This window comes from Python bivittatus, unplaced genomic scaffold, assembly GCF_059951505.1.
Source record: "Python bivittatus isolate LINGU-HERP-01145 unplaced genomic scaffold, Pbiv_v1 ctg000850_np1212, whole genome shotgun sequence".
NCBI classification, from domain to species: domain Eukaryota; kingdom Metazoa; phylum Chordata; class Lepidosauria; order Squamata; family Pythonidae; genus Python; species Python bivittatus.
The window spans coordinates 56,391,237-56,408,775 of NW_028277112.1; the positions used below are offsets into that span (position 1 = coordinate 56,391,237).

Genomic DNA, 17,539 nt, shown 5'->3' on the forward strand with positions numbered 1-17,539 from the left:
AGAACTAGCTGTACCTGTTTTGGCTAAAAGCAGTTACCAATAATATTGTGATTTAAACTAAATATTTTTTGTTGTCCCATGTTACTATACATTCTGAGGAAACTGCTTCTGGGCACTTATTTTTCTTGTAAATCAAATGCAGATCAGATGAAGGTGAGCATTTTAGGATGCTTAACAATTGTCAGGCAATTGTTTCTCTGTGATTCCCTATGGAAACAAAAATTGGACTTCAAAGAAGCAGGATAAAAAGCTTATGGTGCTTTTGCATTTTGATATTGGAGAAGACTCTTGAGAAAACTATGGATAGCCAAGAAGACAAATAGATCGTCCAACAAATCAACCCAAAGTTCTTACTTGGGGCTCATATTTTGGATACGTTAATGCAATGACCCAGCTCCCTTGAGAAGTTCATAATGCTGGGACAGGTGGGAGGAAGGAAGAAGAGAACCACCAGTAGCAACATGGATACAGCTAATCACAGTAGCGATGGCTGCACTGTTGGGAGGTCAGGTGAGGGACAGATCATCCTGGAGAAGATCTATGTCAAGAGTCAACATCAGTTTGATGGAACATATTCAATCAATCCCTCAGCAATCCCCCACCAAATTGTAACACCCATGAACTGCTTGGTTAAGCTCTGTAAGCATCTTATATTCAAGAGAAGCTTGGAGGGATACTTTGATAACAGTTTGCAATCAGAACAGCAGGTTATCACATCCTCCTATAGGATTCTTCTGCTGTTATGCCCTCCTACATTTCTCTTCCAGGAAAGCAATGGCCAATCACCTTCCTTCTCATGACCAGGTTTTATTGGACAGATACACTTTTATGTTTGTATGTTATGTGTGTGCACACACATACACACACAGAGTTAAATTGAATATTATATACAAAGTTAAAGCATCAATATGAACTTTATAATCCAAAGTTTCAAGATAATTATATTAATAGAAGCCATGTATTTTCCAGTTAAATGAGATCTTAGTTTTATTCTGCTGCATAAATGGATTCCTTGAGAACAACTAGAACAATAGTCCTTTCCATAGAAGTGAATGGTAGAAAAGGAAGGAGCAGTGGGAACCCTTATACATTTCTAGTCACAAAAGTTACACCCAAAATGAACTCTGCCAGAGTGTTAGAAACAAGGAGAACATTTCATTACTTTATACCTGGCTTTACTGTATGAAGGCCCATATAGAGACAGCAGAGAAGAATCCAGTTCCTGTTGCCTGAAAGCTGCTGGTGCAGGCACTATTTATACATATATTTATTTTATTTATATTTCAGATTTGTCACTGCCCATCTCGCTGCAGAGCAATGGCATAGTTGTTGCTGTTCTGTGCTTGTCCTTGTGCTGTTCTGTTATATCTAGATCTTCAGACCGTGAGGTTTTGAACTGTGTTCTAGATCACATGGTTATATACAATGCTGCTAGTGACACCCATTTCCATTGTGGGTGAGTCATTAATGAGGTACATTATTCATCTAGATGGTTGGCAGATTTAAACCATCCTTTGCTGAGCTGAGGCCTTTCTGATACGATGGACTAAAACTTCCAGAATTTCTCTGCAGCATGATTGATGGCCATGCTGGCTGAGAGTTCTGGTGTTAAAGTCCAACACCCCTGGAAGGCATCCAGTTAAGAAAGGCTAATCTAAGTGTTCCTGGAAGCAGTACTAGAGCAAATCCAGATCTGATATCAGCCCTGTCATTCTCAATAATTTATCATGTGTATCCAAATATATTACCCCACACACATATGCATACACAAATAATCTTGGAAAAGCCATAAATATTATCCCATGGGAAGCAGTGTTATGAAATAAATTCCCAAATGTACAGTATATCTTCAGAAAGTTTATTTATTCAGAATTCCCCATCACCATGGCCTCCTGTGCAGACAGGCGAACAAACTCTCAGTAAATAGGTCATTCTTTGAATAGATTTGCTTATCAGTTTCTATTCATTCATGGATTCAAAGCTAGTCTCTTGGCTTCAAAAGCTTCCTTTTTTGTCTTCAACGTTTCCTCCAAAATATACTTGCAGTATGGATACTGGATGAATGCAGATTCTGTATATGATTGATCACATGATCATATGGATCACTCACCTTCCACTTCCAGAATTACAAGTTTGGAGTAGGCTGTCCCGAGGCTGTTCTTTGCCACACAGCGATAGTGACCACCATCTTCCCTCTGCACATTATGAATCCTTAAAGTGCCTGATTCAAGAATAGCAATTCGAGAATTTTCCTGCCACAAAATTTAGAGCTTCAAGTGAAATGGGGGAGAACATATCTTATGACACAGATGAAGGGTATATTTATTTATTTGATTTATATCCCTGTTTCATTTGTATAATTTGAGGCAGCATACATAATGCTCCCTCCTATTTTCCCCACAACAGCCACCCTGTGAAATGTTTTTGGCTGAGAGACAATGACTGGATTAAAGTCACCCACCCAGTTTTCATACTTAAGGTTGGATTAGAATTCAGAGACTCTAGGTTTCTGGTCCAGCACCCTAATCACTCATCCTCTCTATGTAATACCAACTAATACAGTAATTTGTTCTCAGACCAATTCTGCAAAAAGATGCAGGTTATAATTAAATGCCTACTTACCTTTATCACATTTTCTCCTTTGATCCAGGAAACTGAAGGCTTGGGATTCCCCATTGTAGTGCATGGAAAAACAGCCTTCAATCCTTCAATGATTTTCAGATTTGAAGGTGGACGGGTTATTTTGGGTTCTACAATTTTCAAGATCAAAATGAAATGGAGCCTGGAGTCACATATGCTAAAGTCACATTACTATCACAGGACAATGGGTCCATTTGTGTCATCAATATCCACCCTCTCTTCTTACAGAGAGTGGAAGAACAACACAACTTGCCACCTCCCAAATACCTATAAAGAGAGGGAGGGAAGGCTTTTCAAAGGAGAGTAGAAGAGGGAACTCAACTATCTCCAAGTCTGGAGGAAAGTACATGTGAGGAGGTCATGGAAATTCAAAAAAGGCTAGCTCAGATTGCAACTCCAATATTATGAGGAAAGAATTATGGATTGGTGGAGAAAAAAAAACAGTACTGCTCCTGCTCAAAAAACTCAAGCTGGTAGTGATTTCACAAATAAAAACATTATGGTAGAATTGCAAATAGAATGTAAAATAAAAATGGATTTTCCCCCCCTGAAAATTTAACAGATCTTTGTTAAATTATTGCTCTGAAGCCAATTCTTACATTGCCTGGGCCTTCAGGAGCATTCCCAGTTTAAACTGCTGGTGCTGACCTTTTGGGCCATGTACTTGAAAAACTTGATTACAATTCATGTTTCTATGTGCTCGGCTCAATCATGCAATCAGGGTCTCTTAGTTTTTCCTCGTGGCCACCTCACATTTCAGAGCTTTCTCCCATCTAGCTCCTACTCCATGGAATCAATTCTCCCCTTGAGCTATGCTTGGAATCTGTTCTCCTAAGTTTTAAATGTAATTCTTCTTTTTAGGATCTTTATGAAGCTGGAAAACTTCATTAGTAGCGGTACTTGATACTAACTGAAATGCAGCAGAGCTAGGATTAGATAAACTAGATAAATTGTTTTATTATATCATTTTATCATAGGTTTATGCTATATTGTTAATTTATTGTTTTGCTTGTACAATGCTTAAATGTAAATTCATAAAAATAAAAATTCTAATACTAAAATAAAATATTGCCTTGCTTTCTAACTCACTTAAACGTTAGTTGGCTTTTAATTCACTAAAAGGGTAGGCATACTTACTCATTTTCACTTGTAACGCCCCACAGCTTTCTGCTTCTATTCCTACACCATTGTTTGCAGTGCAGCAATATATCCCATCATCGTTGTCTTCCACACTCAGAATAGTTAGGAGTTGCCCATTTTCTCGTATGGCATATCGTGTATCAAAAAACCTGAGAACATATTAAGATGCATCAAGGAAGAGTTTATTTAAAATATTATACATCTTAAAACTAAATTTATTCAAAGCTATTGACTAGACCAGCCTTTTCCAACTTGGTACCCTCCAGATTTGTTAAACTACAACACACAGAATTTCCACCAACATGTCTTTGTAATTTGCATATTGTTGTTCAGCACATCTGGAAGGCTGTAGTTTGGTTTATCGCATATAGAATAAGTTTAGTTTTTAGCCTAGAAAAATTCCTGTTTGGAAAGATGCCATGGCTTCTCGGTTGCCAGTTCTGCATCATCTACAAATGAGAGAGATGTTATATATTTCCATAATGTCATGATGGATACTATTGGTGTATTGCTTTATGTTTCTTCCCACGTCGTCTTGGCAAAATCTGATCTATGGCTCATGCTACGATTACTAATTTTCAGATATGCTGGATTTTAACTTCCAGAATGGATGGGATCCAACATTTTCTGAAATGGTCTTCTCTCTGATGGACCCCAGCCTTTGGAATATGTGCTCCCCGGTGTTAGGAGGGGTCTTCTTAACATTCAGGAGGGAGTCACAATGCTGCTTAGGGCCTTCAGGGAATTAGTATTATTGTTATGTCTGAGTTATTGGATATAACTTATGCAGCAAGTTTTTATAGAGGGTTTGTGTGAAATTGTTACTCTTTTTGATATTGATAACTGATCTGACAGCTTGATAATTATTGGTTGTTATTCTATTATGTTTGTTTTATAATACCAGTTGTAAGCTGTTTAGAATCTATGAGTGAAGTAGCACAATATTCTGATTATTGTGATAATGAGATAAACATGAATGAAGTAGCCACTGGCATTCAATGAGGGAAAACTCGACTGAACATGGGTTAGAGCCATTATTAAGGCCTACCTCGTGGCAGTAAGGGCAGCGAAATGACAATACTTCTCCACCCTTATTGCATCTACAGATAGCCATCCCACAGCCCTGTTTCAAGTGACACATGCTCTCTTGGGTAGAGAGGACTCAGATATCCCCTTGCAGGGTCATGTGGAAGAATTTGCTCAGCATCTGTCAGACAAGATTTCTCAAATTTGTTTCCAATTGGATGCCAGCCTCATGGCAGGTCCTGGGGAGATGCCTGGGGTGGAGTCTCACCCTGTAATGGTTTGAACCTGTTGGATCTGAAGAAGTGGACAGGGTCCTCATGACTGTAATCTTGTCCACCTGCTCTTTAGATACATGCCCTCCTGGCTAATTAAAGCTGCCCGGGGTGGGATGGGGGGACAGAGGGTTGTTCATCTCTTAAGAAGGTCTTGGTTCACCCCCTCCTCAAGAAACCATCGCTGGACCTCACCATACTGGACAACTTTCGTCCAGTGTCTAACCTCCCCTTTTTAGGGAAGGTTGTATAGAAGGTGATCGTGCAACAGGTTCCAAGGATCCTGGATGAAATGGATTATCTGGACCCCTTTCAGTCAGGATTCAGGCCTGGGTATGGGACAGAAATGGCATTGGTCACACTTTTAGATGATCTCTAGTGAGCCTTCGATACCATCAACCATGATATCCTTCTGGACCGGCTCTATGGATTGGCGATGGGAGGCATTGTGTTGTGCTAGTTCTCCTCCTTTCTCTGGGGTTTATACAGTTGGTGGTGATGGGGGGGAAGAGATCCCACCCTTGGCTCCTGCTATGTGGGGCACCACAGGATTCAGTGCTTTCTCCTCTCCTATTCAACGTCTACATGAGGCCGCTGGGTGAGCTCATCCATCACCATGGGGTGACATATCATCAGTATGCTGATGATACTCAATTATACATCTCTGCCCCTGGTGAATTAAGCAATGCTGTTGATGTCCTATCCCAGTGCCTAGAGGCTGTGAGGGTCTGGATGGGGAAAAACAGGCTTCAGCTGAACACTGGCAAGACCGAGTGGTTCTGGGTTTTTGATACTGGTACTGGATGGGGTTGCACCGCCCCAGACAGATCTGGGGCACAACTCTGAGGTTGTCCTGGACTCACAACTCTTGCTCAAAGAGCAGGTGGCAGTCATGGCTAGGAGGGCCTTTGTACGTCTTCGTGTTCTGCCCCAGTTGCACTCATTCCTCGATCAAGAGGCTCAGCTCAAAGTCACTCATGCCCTGGTCACCTCCCAGGTAGACTATTGCAATGCACTCTACATGGGGCTGCCCTTGAAGAGTATCCAGAAGCTTCAGCTGGTGCAGAACATAGTGGCACAGACAGTTATGCATGCCCCTTAAATGGCACATGTTACACTTCTGCTCCTCAAGCTGCATTGGTTACCAGTTTGCTTCCAGGTCCAGTTCAAGGTGCTGGGTTTGACCTTTAAAGCCCTTCATAGCCTGGGGCTGGGTTATGTGAGGAACAGCCTCTTCCTGATTAAATCTGCCCATCCCATCAGATCCGGCAGAAGTTGTTGTGGGTCCCATCTACTAAGGAGTTACATCTGGCCTGATGCAGGAAACATGGCCTTTTCTGCCATGGCACCTGTCCACTGGAACATCATCCCCCACCCCCAAGGTGATATTGGCCCCTTCTCTGCCATCCTTCTGGAAATCCCTCAAAACATGGCTGTGTCAACAGGTCTGGGGATCTCAAGGGAACAGTGACCTGCTGAGGTGGCTCCACTGTTCATAATATCCAATGCTCTCGACTAATTTTTTAAAATAATAACATCAATGTTTTTAAATGGTAGTGTATATTTTATTGTTATTTTAAATTTGTTAAAATAAGATGGTTATTTTATGGTTTTATTGTACGCCACCCAGAGTCATGTTCTGTGAGATGGGCAGCCGTATAAATATGATTTATAAATAAATGTAAATAAAGTAAATACAAGTTTTGTAAAGTAATAAATAAATAAGTTACAGGAGGTGAAGCCAAACATATCTAGAGGGCACCAGATATGTTGGGAAGGGTGACTTAAAAGCTGTTTATGAGTTCATCAGGGTAAGTTGTGTTTCTTACTTCTTCATCGGCACACACAGAGTGCTAATACTAAAAGGGTTAAACACGTGATTTGCCTGCAGAAGGTCCCAAGTTCAGTGGTGGCATATGCAGGTAAAACTAGGGAGAAAATGATCTGGCATCCTAAAGAGCTGCCGATCAATACAGATAATGCTATTTATTCTTAGACAGTATTACGTTCTTAATTTGAATTTGCCATCAGTGCATATCAGCCAAAAAGCTGTGACTAATCTATAGTTTCATATGAGTTTAAATTACACTGGTTGGCAAATTTTCTGGAAATACAGGCAAAATTCATTTGGTTCACATTCCAATATGAACTACCCTAATTTGCATTTCCTGAACTAATATACAATCTCAAATGCAATTATCCTTTGGTTTTCTCATTTTTCCACATTACAGTGCAGTTCTCTGGTCCACAAATATTAACAAAATGTATAATTTAGGGAACATAATAGACAAAAGCGTGTAAATAGGACAATGTTACAAATATATCTATATACAGTATAGGGGAGATGACAAAGAGCTTGCAAATACATTTATCCTCAGGGGAAACGGCATACAAATTACATACACATTTAATGCTGTCCTTAAAGAATTGTAAACTGATATTCAAATGGAATGGAAAAAATTGTGCTTGAACAAATGGTAACAGGAAATGAAACAGCCAGATTTCTCCATACCCAGAGTTTATAACACTCAAGTAGTTTTGTCAGCCTTGCAAGGTAGTCCAGACGAGAAGCACACCCAGAAGTACTAGCTCTAACTTAATTGTAAGGTAACATTAACAGAACCTTGCAAGTCTGAAAGTACACCTCTCCCCCCTCACCTTTACAGTCCAAGAAACTAGGGAGGGTCTCTTCTGAGACGTTTGCTATGCCCACATTACTTCTGCAGGCTAAGCTGCCTCTTATCTGACCACTGCCTAGTCTGCTGCTCTTTTTCCTGTCTTCCAAGGTCATTCCCACATACCATTACACGTTTTATATTTATCATAAACCTATAGAAGTAATGCATGAATTGATTTTATAGCATACTGCACCAGTGAATAGAATTAAGATGGGGTGTAATATTTTGGGTAGAGACCAATGCTGATATTTTCTGAAAATACTCACACCCTGTGGTCTTTTGTACATTCAATTCATACCTGATAGGAATGTTATTACGTGTCCAAGTAATCTCTGCCTGGGGAAAAGACTTTACGACACACACAAAGGTGGCTGCTTCTTCAACCAGTGCATCTACTGTCTCAAGAGGAGTGGTGATAATCGGTGCTGTGACCAAAAAAACCCACAAAGACAGCTTAAGAAAGTGGATACATTTCACAATAGATCCTGGAGCTTGATCAAACAAATCTTCACAAATCCAAAACAAATTACACCAGACTGAAAATAGTCAAGATATAGAGCAAAGACATGCAAATAAATGTGTTTTAGTCATGCATTATCTTGTTCTCTCATTATGGAGCAGAGCAAGGATTCTTAGCTTTGCTATAGCCCTTCTGAGTACTCAAAGCATCTTTGTGAACATTATCGCTCCGTGATCCTTGTAATCTCTGACATTAAGAGGCCTTTTTAAAGATGGCCTCATTTTCTGAGACCACTTCCTGGAGATGTGAGAGAGCATCTTCCCCTGTGTGTTTCCCCAGCTATGAAACACCCTCTCTTGAGAACTGCCCAATTTCCTAGCTCTTTCTGTTCTTGGAAAGGAACCCAGACCCTCCTTGTAGCTTAACCTTTTCAATATGAATTAGTTTCAGCAATGGTTTCAAACTCTATTTTAAAGGTTGTAATTATTTGTGTTTTGGTTTTTTTAAAAAATTACAAGCCACCTTGAACCTGTTATGGATGGGAAGGCAGGATACAAATCAAGTAAGTAAATAAAATTCTGAACACTCTATTGCTTCTCAGGAATATCATTTTTATGACAGCAAAGATTGAGGTCAGCAAAAATCACCTTTGGTACGATTTAGCTTCATGACAGATGTCCACAATCATTGTTTGCTATGTTATGATGACCAAATCTTGATCCAAGGGGAGGCCATCTATGCTCCCAATCTGACAGAGCCAAAGAAGTTGATGGTGCCAAGCAAAGTAAGGAGAGCACAAATGCTACCACCTCCCTTAGCATAAACTGTTTGAAAAGGTACAAGAAAGGCCTTCTAACTTTCTCCAATATTTATATAAGCAGGGAGAAAAAGTGCCTGGCCACTTTAATTCTACAGCACATACCTAATTTCTTTATCACTGGAAGTTTTGTATATATTATATATTGCATTAGCAGAAATAAATGCATAGGCGGGTGGGCCAGGATAGTCTTGAAAATATGTGTAAATATTTCTGTAGTGCGTAATTGTGTTTGATGGATATCTGAAGGGTAACTTTTATAAATTACTTTGTTCTTGGTGGAAAAAGGCATACTACAAACAATTGCCAAAAGAAAAGAACCCAGTTCTTTACACGGTTTTGCTTGTTGTCCCTGTATTTGGCATTCTTTCTGACACACACCAATGGGCATGTTGGGAGTAGAGAAGAGAATTCCCCGAAATTCATAATATTGCAAAATGATGCCCTTCTTGTGTCATTGTTCCCCAGTAGGTGCTCTCCAAAAATGCTGAGACTGCAGCTCCTAGCACTGAAAGCCAGTATGGGAGCAAAAAAGCTCAACATCTGGGGAGCACCATGTTGGAGAAGACTGGGGTGGATAAATTACAACAGACCATCATTACAAAGTATAAGTAAAGTGAGTTTATGCTAAGGATCTAAAATGGTGTTTGCTAGAGAGAGCCAGGAATGGATAAGATATATCAAGGAAGGTTAACCAGGCAGCTAATGGCCTCTGCCATATTTTGTAGGTCTACATTTTGGCTGCAGGTACTCAATCTTTCTAACAATGCTGTGAAAGTACATAAAGATCCAATTTGGAGGCTGAATTTGGCCCATTCATAAAGTGGCCAAGCTTCTCCATCTTAGATTATAATTCCAATAAAAGTAGACTCCTCCTCCCACAGCTCCCTTAGAAGGAGAAGGGAGGAAACCTCTTCTCATACCCCCTCAACACCAAAAGGAAAGGGGGAATAGCAGAATGCAAGGAGTTCCCTCTCCCTGGCACCACCAACACATTTGTATTCGCCACCAGACAGGTACAGAAGCTGCCCCAGTCGATACAGCAGAGGCCAGGAAAGAGTGGGTTTACAGCAATGTTTCTCAAACTTGGCAACTTTAAGACATGTGGACTTCAACTCCCAGAATTCCCCAGCCACATACATCCACATATCTTAAAGAAACACTGGTTTACAGAAAGGTCAGGCGGAGGAATGTAGAGTTGTTTGTGGGGAGGGGGAAGTTGTAGCTTGAGGAACCCATGTCTAAACTAGAGAAGTATTTCACTATACAAACTAATCTTTTTTAAATCTCTTTTGATTTCAGAAGGTAAATTAAAGTAAATTGGAATTGTATATGGCAATTTAATACCTATCTTAGGAAATCTCATTTTGGAGGTTCTATTTGTGTAAATGATTGAAGGATTGTTTGGAATTCATACAGTATATATTCTCACTGTATCTGATTTGACTTCAATATTCTGTGTTTGGTTTGCATTTTCTTGAAGTGACCACTTGCAAATAAAATCTCCCTGATCTAATTTGATCTGAGGTGTATACAAGCATGTTAACCATCACTGGCCAGGTTTTCTGCTTGGGGGACAGATCATACAGTGAAAAAAGATCATGCAGTTCTTATCCTATTCCATGGAATCCAATATGCTCTGTAAGTGAAGTTTTAAGGCAAGCTATCACTGAACCCAACAGGTGGAAAAGTATTACTTTTAAATGCACTTAGTGTCTTTTAGTAATCCAAATGTTCCTGATGTTATTTTGCTTGCTCAGGCAAAAAAAAAAAAAATCCAGTGGGGTATTAATTTGCAGGATAATCACTCCGTGTAAAGAGAATGAATAAGGATAATCAGTGTTATTGTTATTTTTCTCTTTTGTACATAAAGAATGATGAGTCCTCTGCCATCAGCTTTTGTGAGTATGACAACTATTTGGAAACACAAATGTTTTAACTCATGATTCAGCCTATTTATTTGTGATTTCAGATTGTTTACTTGTGATTCAGCCTGCTGACAGCCCCACAGAGTTGATTTGCCTACATAAGTTTCGTGCCAGTGTTTTAATTAACTACAAATGCTTCCTTGGAATACTTTTTTTTTTTGGAAGTCTTTTTTCCACCATGTATTTCATGTGCAAAGTCATTTATGAGTATTCTTCCTAAATAGGAAAAAAAAAAGGTAATTTCATAATCTACAGTACAGGAACTATACAGCAAGTTAAGTACAGTGGTACCTCAGGATATGAACCCCTCTACTAACGAACTTTTCGGGTTACGACCAGCTCCGGCTGCAAAAATTTACCTCGATGTGCGAACTCCGCCTCAGGGTACAGTCATTTTTCCACCCTGACACGTGGTCCACGGCCATTTTTCCACCCCTGACACGTGGTCCGCGGCCGTTTTCCTGCCGCGCCGCGCAGCACCTAGCCGTTTTCCCACCGCGCCGCACCGCGCCCGGCCGTTTTCCCGCCCCGATGCGTGGTCCGCGGACGCCAGAACGGATTAACGGTAATTACATTGAACTATGGGAAAATTTGCTTTGGGGTGCGACCAAATTCGGAGGGCAGAACGGATTAACCGGATTTACATTGAACCCTATGGGGAAATTTGCGTCGGGTTACGACCAACTTGGGATACGCCCAGAGTCACGGAACGGATTAAGTTCGTATCCCAACTTGTAACTATACCACTACTTGTAACTAACTTCTCTTTTATCCTGTGAGTTAGATCTTGTTCACTGAAAAGCAGCCTTTTTGGCTGCCATCAAGAACTGATTTGAAGATTTCCCTTTCCGGTCTATGGTCAGTCAAAATTTCAGATTTCAAACTACAGAGCAAGGAGATATATCAGAGTCCTAAATTTCTCTTTGATGAGGGGGAAAGCAGTTTGATAGAAGGCAGAGCAAAGAAAGAATTAAGCAGTACTTATTCATCATTCTTATTTCAGCCTCCTTAAATCTCTTACAAACAAACAAACAAACAACATCATTGGCAGGAATCATAACATACCAAATATATAGTTTGAACCTTAAATGTATGTGTTGCCTACTGAAAGCATCCATGAATAAAACTGCTTTTAGTCTTTGAATTCTAGCACAGAGATAAGATTTACTTATTTGTTTTATCAAATGTCCATCCTGCCTTTCCTCCAGGTGCTTATGATAGCATAAAGAGCTCCCTCCTCCAATTTTCCCCTATATCAACCCTATGAGGTAGGTTGCATTGAAAAAAAGTGATTGGCCCAAAGTCAGGGAGTAAGTTTCCATGGCCCTGGGTCAACTTGAACCCAGCTCTTTCTAATCCTAGTCCAACACCTTAACAGGTACAAGTTCCATTGAAATAAGATGGAATTCATCTTTTAATTGTTGGCATTACTGTAATCAATCTTTGTATTTGTGACTATTAAATCTATGTATAGATGATGGGAATGTTTCTCCATCTAAGTACATATACAGAGAAGGGGCGTACCTTTCTGAATCACTGTCATTTTGTCCCAAGCTCCTGCAAATATGCTCCATCACATTTCTGCATTAAGTTCCATTCTTAAAGAAAATCCATTAAAAGGAATTTCAGTATGGATTTGCCTGTTTTCTCTTATAACGAACATCTCTGAACATGTTTATTGGCCAAGTACAACTTCTGATCTGGGTCTAGAGTTGAAAAATGCAGCAGAGTGTTTGAGAAATGGAGAAGCCAACTAATAATTACAACTGCAAACTGGATACCAATTTATTTGGAAGTAAATTCCAGCAAGATGTCCTGTTGAGTTGATCTGCAGAGGAGCTTGCTGTGGGGCTGTGTTCCCATACACACTCATCTGAGAGTTAGCAACTGACCTTAATGGGCCTTCCTTGCAAGCAACCATGCACAGAGCTACCCTCTAAATTTTAATCTGAACATTAATCAAGGAGATATACATTATGTCACTTCGTACAAGAATCTGCCTCACTCAAATTCCTAAAGCATCTCTATATCTATGCATGTTTACTTAGAAGTCCCAACTGTGAGTAGTAAGTGGATTTATTCCCAAGTAAACATTCAAGATTGCTGGCTATTTATTCTTGGAAAACTGTTTTTGAGACATACTATAAACAAAAAACCTACACAGAGAAATTCCTTGCCCATCACAGCACAAGTCATCATGATGTATACAAACAAGAGAAGCTCAGTTCTTCCACGGTGATTCTCCAAAGGCAATTACAGATGCACTCTCAGGCAAAAGGAGCTCATTTATACGAATTCCAGGGGCTTATATATTCATCCCAGAGCCTGGGCTGCCCCAGGATCAAAAGTAAATATGTAACCAGTGGCAAAGCAAAGAGATGACCAATTGTTTACACCAACCTTTAGGGAGCTTCTCTGCCAAGCTGAAGGCTGCCAGGGTGAAGATCTGTATAAGTGGAATGTTGAGCCAATCTTTCATGATTTATCCAGAGATGGTTGAGAGAGAAGATCTGTCCCCTTTAGCCAAAGATAGGCATTTTCCTTCTTGGCCGCTTAGTTTTAAAGCATGGTTTGTTGCAAAGTTCTGCTCAGACACTGACTCGTGGGTTCTAAGTATAATCAGGAATTCTCAGTCTTGGCTGCAGTGATGGACATGGCCAGCTGGTGTGCTTCAACGTCAGTCAGCATCAAAAATGTAGAGGCTCATGAAACAAGAGAACACAAATCCCCTGAGAATGCCTTTTGAATAAACAGTGGGGAGCACAATGCCTCAATGCCTTCCTAAAATAATAGCTTGGTCCCAGGCCAATAAAAAATGTTAGGCTTCTGCATCATCCAAGAGTACGTTTGTTTGAGGATCTTCTTACACATCAGACCTTTTTAAAGCCTCTGTCTCTTGTTGGACCAAATCAAAGGTCCATTTTGTCCAGCATATTCTTGGGTGCTTCTGAAACTACAAAACTTGATGTGCCTTGTCCAAAATGTTTGCTCACACTGACCATCACTCAAAGTTTACAGGTTTATTTTATTATTTTGTTGGGCTTTTATGTTGTTCCAATCATAACCAACCCCAAGTGGCTTACATACCCTATTCTATGAAATGAGGTCTAATATACACATAACAATTCATCAACAATTCATAATTCTGTGCCAGGAACAATAAACAAGCTCAGACGTCCATATCCTGAACATTCCAAGTGGGACCACTGCATACTACATCTATCATCAGGGTCAGATGGAAAAGCCAGGTTTTAATCACCTTTTCTAAAACCCTGTAAAGTTGGAGCCCTACAGATCTCAGAGACGACGCTGTTTTAAGGAAGGAGGGAGCAGTTGAAAAGTTCTACCTCTGAGGTTCCTGAAGGTGACATTCTCCAGTACCCATACTTCCCATGGAACAGAGGAAGATCTAACAGTCTTTCAGAAGACCACTTGACCTATATTCAGAAATTGCCCAAGTGATAAATCTCCAGCACAGAACATTCAGACTACTTGAAAGGTAACCAACCCAATCACCACCATCCCAAGTACCTGCATAAATTCATGCATACCCACCCCATGACATTAAGGAGAGCAATTGGTGATTGTTTTTCCTGCTGCTGGGAGGATAAACAAAATGAGGGAATCTACCAATCTCTTTCTTTACTTGTCCTGAGCCAATACCAGCCGCATTAGTGAACTCAAGGATTGAAGGAATGTGTGTTAACGCAGCTGTGAGGAAGAACCCTTAGACATAACAATCTTGTTCACCATGCTAGAAACTGATGGCGAAGTGTCTGATCAGAGGGGCATAAGTCAAGAGACAGGCACAATTCCTTAAAACTAAGATCATTAACATATCCACAAAAGGTTCATTGTGTGCAAATGGATTTTTTAAAGTTCCATATGTGTTATGGAAATAAATACAGTACATTGTGGAATATAATTGCTGATTTACCTGATCACCTGCTGTGCTCAATAATGTTTTTGCTTCACCAGAATTTGTTTTACTGGATGAAATAAATATATATATATATTGTTATGCTTGAAGACAGATATAAGTTGTCAGTTTAAGATCTGAAGCAAATTGCAAAAACAGAGTCATGTCTTGGAAATAGATGCTGATACCATTAGAGGCAAATATCTGTAGCTCAGGGTTGAACTGTGGAGTCCATTACCCGGCTAATGAAAGGTTTGCAAGAAAAGAACCAAGCTCAGAGAACCCCAAGGACTCCACAATAGATTCTGAACTATGCAAGATGACAGGAAGTAGAAGAAAGTTTTAGAAACTGCTGCCTATGGGGACAGAATTTTTTTTTTTAATTGATCTTCCCAGCAGCTGTTCCTGTGAACTGAGAACTGATACACTCATTATGCAGGATAAAAATGTAAACTTACTAGTCTGTTCACAAGTAATTAAAAATATTTGGTTTATATAAAACAAAAGTAACAGGTCTTCCTAAATGTTCTTTATTTGCTTTTTTATTATTATTTTTATAAAACTTAAATAAATCCAAAAACATCTCACCGTGCAATCTTATTTTCAGTCCATCTCACAATAATGGAAAAAGCCTATTTGCTTTCTGAATCAATAAAGTCCATGCACCATTAAAACTAAAGTGAGCATCCATCTTGGGAAGGGCTGTGCTGAAGAGCCTTCTTTGCATATTAACATTTATTACAGTTCAAAACACCCCTTGCCTGTGGAAGATCCCTGATTTAATTTCCAGAAAACATTTCCAGAGAGAGCTGGCAGGGCCTTTTTAACTGGGGGGGGGGGGGGGGCAGTGAAGGCAATAAGTGGCCTAGGCCATCCCACATGGAAAGGGTCCCAAATCACATTAAGCCAAATACATGGGGGCAGAACGTAATCTGTCTGCTCTGAAGGCTTAAGGGAAGGCTGACTGTATATTTATTTATTTATTTATATTTCAAATTTAGATACTGCCCATCTCACGAGAAGTGACTCTGGGAGGTTCAATATAAAACAACAATAAATATTAATTTAAATACAATTAAAACAATATAAAAATACAGTAAAAATAGAATAAAACCGAACACATATGCGAATAATAACATCTTCCAAGATGTTGATGATCAGTAAGATGTTAACATATGGGGGCATCTTCAAGGTGCTAGCCACCCCCAGGGTTGGTTGTCCCTTTTTTCGCCCCATGACAGTTGGCAGAGCCAGGTCTCGACTGCTTTCCAGAAGGATAAGAGAGTTGGGGCCTGCCTAACCTCTGGGGGGAGAGAATTCCATAGGGTGGGGGCAACAGCAGAGAAGGCTCTCTTTCCGGACCCCGCCAGTCAACATTATTTCATCGACAGGGTCCGCAGCATACCCCCTCTGTCTGACCGGGTGGGATGGGTGGATATAATGGGGGTGAGACGGTCCCTTTTTCAAACTTGGCAACTTTAAGATGTGTGGACTTCAACTCCCAGAATTCCCTAGCCAGCATGCATGGGGAAACACTGGTATATACCATTCTAATTGCTTCTAGATATCCCTTCTTACAACTACTGAGCACCGGGATCAAGTTAGCTCCTAAAGCTAATGACCTATATTTAGTCATGTAAAGTGCAAAAGTCTGTGAGTTCAGTTCTTGGTAGAGGGTTTGAGCCCCACAGAATAACATCTGGCTACCCGTGTCGGAGGAGTCCCAAGAAGGATGAAACCCATCACGTGGTGCTTTCTGGTGGTCACATGGTAGTAAAGATGCATACTGGGTAAAAATAGAGAACCTTCCTCCCCCCTCCAAGAAGGGGATGGAAGTCATGTAAAACCATGTACATGGGGACATCACATAATCTCTCTACTCTGAGAACCTAAGGTAAGATGGACTGCAAACAGTATTCTGATACCATCCAATGTATAATTCAGTATCTGTAACAATTGAATGGATCAACATGTTTAACTCAGGACAGCAAAACAGATAGGTTAAAATAGAATGTCAGGTATTAATTCAGTATATTTTGTTATTTCCCCACATGCTCTTAATTATTAGGTATTGGTTTCAAGAAAATGGAGAAGAAAATTGTATTGATGCAGTTCTATAAAAATGGAGAAGGCGGGTGTTCAAATGTATATTCTGCCCCCCAGGCCTCTCAAGGTATTTTAAAAGCCCTGAAGGCTGGGGAAAACCATTGTGTGAATACTAGGGGGTAGAATAGTGTAGCAATAGTGTAATGTGGTACAAGGCAGAGGTTCTTATTAAGGTCTTCATTATTCTGTCCTGTTTGTAAATGAGAAAATGAATATTTCATGCTCTGGAAAATTATTACAATCCCAGAGCCAGATCTAATCCACAGCAATTCTACAGCTATTAACCAATCTGACTCTCCAACCATCATCCTTCAGACCTCCAGTACAAAAACATAGCCAACCAAGATCTTAGACTTTGCCTTTGTTACCAAACATAATGTCCAGAAAGCAGGAGTCTGCATGGAAAACTAACCATTTTAAAGCCATTGGTTCTAATCAAAGGCAATGGTAGGCTAGACAGTAAACCTTCAGTTTAATAGATTAATGTACAGGTGTCAGTTAAGCATCCCTTAGGAGGTGAAGGTTTTATCTGAACAACAACAATAGGACACGG

General features: G+C 40.1%; 1 protein-coding gene across 1 annotated transcript in view; it reads right to left on the reverse strand.

The window, feature by feature from the left end:
• MUSK (muscle associated receptor tyrosine kinase) overlaps window positions 1-13,604 on the reverse strand; it is a 51,925-nt gene extending 38,321 nt beyond the window's left edge. Inside the window, exons 1-5 of the mRNA XM_007425822.3 lie at window positions 13,362-13,604; window positions 8,055-8,181; window positions 3,778-3,929; window positions 2,623-2,750; window positions 2,111-2,252 (exon numbers count right to left, since the gene is read on the reverse strand). Of these exons, the coding sequence (XP_007425884.1) occupies window positions 2,111-2,252; window positions 2,623-2,750; window positions 3,778-3,929; window positions 8,055-8,181; window positions 13,362-13,440 (628 nt within the window). The 5' untranslated portion in view covers window positions 13,441-13,604. The remainder of the gene's footprint in view (window positions 1-2,110; window positions 2,253-2,622; window positions 2,751-3,777; window positions 3,930-8,054; window positions 8,182-13,361) is intronic.
• Window positions 13,605-17,539: the final 3,935 nt, after the last annotated feature.